At 34.3% G+C, this 6,183-nt stretch overlaps 1 protein-coding gene across 1 annotated transcript; it reads right to left on the bottom strand.

The window, feature by feature from the left end:
* Positions 1-2,015: 2,015 nt before the first annotated feature.
* On the bottom strand, positions 2,016-2,360 carry LOC141834417 (uncharacterized). Its single transcript, XM_074721763.1, has one exon. The coding sequence runs from the start codon at positions 2,358-2,360 to the stop codon at positions 2,016-2,018; it is 345 nt and encodes a 114-aa protein (XP_074577864.1).
* Positions 2,361-6,183: the final 3,823 nt, after the last annotated feature.

Genomic DNA, 6,183 nt, shown 5'->3' with positions numbered 1-6,183 from the left:
TTTGTAATCTCTGTGCAACACAGAATAGATTTGTGTCTCATTTGTCAACTACTCCACCCACTATGGAGCCTTAAATGCACCACAATTTGACAAGTTATGCTTTAATAGTATTCATTGCAGTTGAGCTACACTAGCACCACTCGTTGGTAACATGACTATGAAAAGAATGCTAGTAGGATAAATCCCAATAAGGCAAATGCTTATTTGTGTCATCCCAAATACAATTTTTTAGATCAAAACCAATGTGCCTAAAAGACATAATCAACTCCTCACTAAACCACATGGCATCCTCTTCTCAATCATAGAAACAATATAACAAATGTTCTGTGCATAGTGAGAACAAATGGCAAATGCATACAACCAATAAAACAGAGAAGAGCAATATAACAAAATGCAGCCTAAGTATGTGCTGTGAAGAAAATTCAAGTCGATGAATAAATGTAAAAGTATAGAGAAATATAGATAAACCACTCCTAATACTATGCACAATGGTGATTCCAATCCTCCCTAAGCTTCTCTTTCACTTCAATGAATAACATAAGTAAAACTTCAATTCCACCCCCGCCCCCCCCCCCCCCCCCCCCCAAATAAAGGTAAAGGCTAGGGTTGGGCAAAAAATCAGTCCAATACATATCCAATCCTTGACTTAAATTGATCTATCCTGAAAATTCAAATTATTTTTGTTTCCGCTTTGTTCACAGTTCAAAATTATATTGCATTTTTTATGTTAGGTTGGATATGGATATCTAGTTCAATATAAGTTAATCCGATCCAACCCAAGTTTTATTGTTTTGATATATAATTTACCTAAATTTGATTACATAAATAGTAAATCAACCATTATCCATCCCAATCACTAACTAATAGGAGTTATTTACTCAATATGGATAATTATATTGTATTAATTTTGCCTTCCAATATCTTTAGTTATGGATTTTTAACTTATAATATTTAAAATATAAGATACTTGGTTTCAAATACAACTTCAGATCAATGTCCCTTGATCTTAAAAACTTTGCCCAAATTTTGTTTGAAAACTGAACCAGCCTAACCCACATTCACCCCTACCAACATTAAAAGTTCTACCTGAGAAGAAGATCATTCTCTCTGCAAACATTCCGATCTCTCAGTCTTTGATGCAACCTAAGGGATCATCAAGGCTTTAGCATGCCTCCCAAGGAGAAGAAGGTGGTCCAACCCTCGGTAGCCATCAGAATGAGAAAAAAAAGGTAGCAAAAACTCTTTACAAGAGTTATGGACACAACTAGGGCAAGCTATTGGGCAGGAACTCTTTAAAAGAGTTATGGCCACAACTAGGGCAAGCTATTGGGCAGGCATTTTCCCAACCCAACAAGTATACAAGATATGGAAGCCAAATAATCTATCTCAATTGTAATAGGAGCAAGATATCCATAAAAGAAATCATAATAGAGTTAACAAGTAATTAGGAAGATCATACAATTGTATTTTAGAGGGAAAAATTGTCTTTGAGATAATTTTTTATCATTCACAATAAAAAGGCAGCCCAATACACGAAACTCTACTAATGCAGTGTCCCGAGGAAGGGTTGAACCATATTAAATCTATTCTACGCAACATTACCTTGCATTTGCGACTCGTACGCATTTGAGATTTGATGCAAATATGGTTTCTGATGTAGAGGAGCTCAATGGATCCCATAAGTAATCTGGGATTGCTGAAAACAGGATTACAAATGATGCATCCACAAAATGTTGATGGAAAATGGCATTGAGAAATGAGATCCATATTCAGAATGATAATAACAATAGATAGAGAATTGCAGCTATACACCTAGTGCACAGTCTCAAGATCTCATGCAACCCCAACAAATTGAAATCCCAACACTAAGAACATCATTGTCGCTCAACATTCAGAGTTAGTCCAAAATATGCAATCCTTCTAATGGTTAAGATGAACAGAAAAGTCTAAACCGCTGATATCATGGTAAAATTAAAAAAGGGAACTGATGGATGGTATAATAATACCTTAAGAAATCACCACCACCCAATCCTGTCCTTGAGCCACCTGAAGCTTTTTTTTAAGCTTCCCTTCATCTTCCCTTCCATAGCATAGGCCTTATATCCCGCCACTCTCTTCCTCCGCTGCAACTCAGGGTCACTGAGACTCCAACCACCCTTGGAGGAAGAGGAGGCAGAGACACCGTTCCCCTTCTTCCGATTCATTTCCTGGGGAACTTGGGTGTGGCTCTGGGAAGAGGCATAGGACGCGCTGTAGCATCTGAGGTCATGAGTTCCAGAGACTGAAGGCTGGGGCCTGCTCCCATAGACCTCCATTTCCATCCTCGCATCACCATAAGACCTAGACCTGAAGTCCTCCATCAGTAGCAGCCAAATGACAGCATCTACTTTTTAATGCTTCTGAAATGGTGGAGGTTCTCGCATAGGTTTTCTACTCCTGAGATCTCTCATTCCTAACACGCCATTCTTCTTTCTCGTGGATTTGGAGTCAAAGCAAGTAACGTGGAGTTGGCGGACCGGCGGTGGTGTTGGTGGTAGGGTAGCTTGTACCGACAAACAGCTGTCCGGATCTGGGAGAATATCTTGGGCATTTGACCAGTGGCCTGTCATCCGGTGATATTTTTCCTTTTACATGTTTATGCGCATATATATTTTAAGATTTATATGTTTATTTTTTTATAATTATTTTTTTATAAAAGATGAAATTCATCATTCATGCACTCCTAGAATCGGCCCCACAACCATCTGTAAAAAGGTAAATCGAAAAATTATAGTTGATCACAACGAAAAAAATATTACTCTCGTTATATAGGTGACGATTTTTCAAATTAACTAGGTAGTTATGTGATTTATGCAAATTGCATAGGTGACTTTGCGATTGTCTAAATCGCATAGTAGTGTGTGGATTCATTTCTCATTTTTACCTTTGCTCTCATTGGCACAACAATCTCACATGCGCCGTAAGCAAAGACTACTCTGAACTCATTCGTATCTTCTCGTAGAAAGTAACCTTCATCTGAAGCAAAGGCGACGACTAACAAACAGTGTAGATTATTTTTGACAAATGAAGATCTTTTGTTGTGTATGAAAGTTAGACGAAGAGAAGCTAACAAACATCGGGGCAGTATCAAATATTTTTCAGCGAACGGTGCAACTTCTTGTGAGAGAAAATAGAGAAGGGAACATAGGTTAAAATTGTCCTCTAGTGGAATTGCATATCTTGTGAACTTTTCAACCTATTGTACCCGAAAAAGGTGATTAGAGAAAATCTAACAAACGTAGCTCAAGGTGAACAGTGCAGGTTCTGCTCTAGCAAACAATGCAGTTTTTGTCTCTGACGATCTTCAAGAGACAACTGCTCCTAATCACATATCTCCCTCTTGACCATGAAATTAAAACGGAAGAAACCTCGTTCCAAACAATGACTTTATCAATTCTCTGTTATTATATTAGGATAAGGTTCAAGTGAGGTGTTGGTCGCTGGGTGTAAGCAACTGAAACGTTAGCTTATAAAATTTTAAGTACTCATCAAATTCTGCCAACCAACATTCCATATAATCTATAAACTGCGTAGGCGACAATAAAATCTCAAATTGCCCTTACCAATATTGTAGTTTGGGACGTCTTCATGATATATCATTTTTTGTCATTATAGAAAAATCAATCATAGTATCAGTGATAATTGAAATCGTAGTGTGAATGAAATTTTACGTTTTAATCAATCTCGTGAAAAGCATGTAGGTTTTCTTCTATTAATATGTAAATGAATTAATATAATGTATAAATGAATTAATATGGAACCTTGCCAACGTGATTTAATAAAATACCAATTATCTTGTATTATTAATGCTATACATCTGGACTTTATTGCCTGTCTTTTTTGTCTTTAAAGTTTCATTATCAATACTCTTAATCAATCAATAAATTATATAGTTACGAGCTTAAAGTTGCTTGTTTATGAAATGTTAAATTTTGAAATGTATAACTATAAATTTAGGAACATGTGATGATCTATTGGTTTCTTTCACTTGACTAGTGTGTTATAGAAATATTTAAATATTTAATAGAAGTGGTTATTAGTAATAGTTGTATCAATGTAGGGATTCATTTTTTTGATGAAGTACTCTCATGATTGATAGAATCGATTGATTTACAAAAACAAAACTGACTCGATGATGGTACATCAAACATAAATATCAATGGTAATAAGATGTCATCTCCAGTTCTGCTAATGTTGTGGTGAATACTAAAGAGAGTACGAATTATAGATATAATTTGAAATAAGAAGTTGTTAGTATTGAGGATGTCATAGGCTAGAATTTGGAATAAATTATTAAAGATACATGGACCCAATTAGAATATTATGACATTAGAATACTAGGAAAAATTGAAAGGGATGTCTCCATTAATGAATTTATAGCGAACGATATGGACTATTCAATAGATCCGCTAGTGATCTTCAATGAGTATAATAACCTTGAAAATGCATTTCCATTAGCTGAAGATGTCTATGTAATGAACTTAACACTTATTGTGTTACAAAGTCAAGAATCATACAAGAGTGATGAATTTTTTATTGGTAAGGTAATATAAAATTTAATCTATAATAAATTTTTAAAAATTTATTTAAAATAGTAGTGTAATAATTTTTTTATGTTTTATAATATAATCTACACTCAATTAAAATAGTGATGTAATATATTTTTCTTTAACTTTCATATTCTTCGCTCCATTCAATGATAGTAGTAGTAACTTTAAAAACTATTGATTCTTGTGTAGGCATTCCCAACCTAAAAGTATTTTAAAGATGCACTTACTAAGTATGCTATGAAGAAGTGGTTCATTTACAAAATAAAATACTCGAGGAAAACCATAGTTAAAGAGTTTGTGATAGAGAAAATTGCACATGGGCAATAATTACAAGGGGAGAAATAAAGTTGATTGTTATAAAATATTTAGACGAACACTAGTGCGGTCTTGGCTTAGGAATGACCAATCATCCTACATGAACAACTTCTTTTATAACTTCTTAGATTAAAAGTCATTTTCTATCTGTACATGAATATAAACTCAGAATGATTCGATGAGAGATGATTTATAGTAGGCATATCATATCGAAAGGCATATAATGCACGTCAAAAATATAGGATCAAACTTGACACTAGAGTGGTGAATAGCATTACAAATTTTACGAACTTAAAATTAAAATAGAAATTACTAGAGTAATACAACAGAATAAATATGAGTAATTAACTTAAGAATGCAATGAAGTTGATAATGTTAGAACTTAGAATTAACATATCTCCACAATAATATGATATTATCCACTTTAGGTCTAAGTCCTCATAGTTTTTTGGCTCTATCCAAAAGATCTAATACCAATAGAGATATCTTCCATCTTATACATCCATGATCTTTTTATGTACTTCTAATGTAGGATTTTAGTTGTATCCCAACAATCCTCCCTTTAAATAAAGGATCACTAAGAGCCCCTCTACCATTATCCCCATGGTCCGAGCCTCCTCTATCTCCTTCATTTTTTCCTAAAGGTCCCCATATGACTCTATATAAATCATGATTTTGCTACCAATTGTTAGGACTAATAAAATCAACATATCTCTACAATGATATGATATTGTCCACTTTGGGCCTAAACCTTCATGGTTTTATTTTTAGACTTCATACTAATAGAGATATCTTTTATCTTATAAACACATGATCTTTTCTATGTATTTTCAATGTGAAATTTTAATTGTATGCTAAAATCCTGCCGTCAAACAAAGGACTACCATACTAATGTTGAGGCCAACTTGATGTCCGATCTCTTGACCCACCAGACTCTCCCTGCCTCGATGTCTAGTCTTCTTAATCTATGAAGATTGTCTAGTATCCGATCCAACTGACTTACTAGGACTTACCTCTTCATCATGGATTTTACCTCGTTCATTTTTCTTGAGGTTCCTCACATGGCTTCATATAAACCATGATTATGATATCAATGTTAAAATTGATGGAATCAACATATCTCTACAATGGTATAATATTATCCACTTTAGGCCTAAAACATCATGATTTTATTTTTGAGCTCTATCTAAAAGGCCTCATACCAATGAAAATATCTGTAAGAATCAAGAAAAATTGACCTCGATAAAGACTAAAAAGATCGGATCAGATCAAGATCTAG

This window comes from Curcuma longa, chromosome 9, assembly GCF_044706935.1.
Source record: "Curcuma longa cultivar G26 ecotype Majalengka, Jawa Barat chromosome 9, ITB_CL_G26_1.1, whole genome shotgun sequence".
Lineage (NCBI taxonomy): Eukaryota > Viridiplantae > Streptophyta > Magnoliopsida > Zingiberales > Zingiberaceae > Curcuma > Curcuma longa.
Note: the sequence above shows the minus strand (reverse complement) of the source record. Positions and strands in the feature narration are given on the sequence as shown.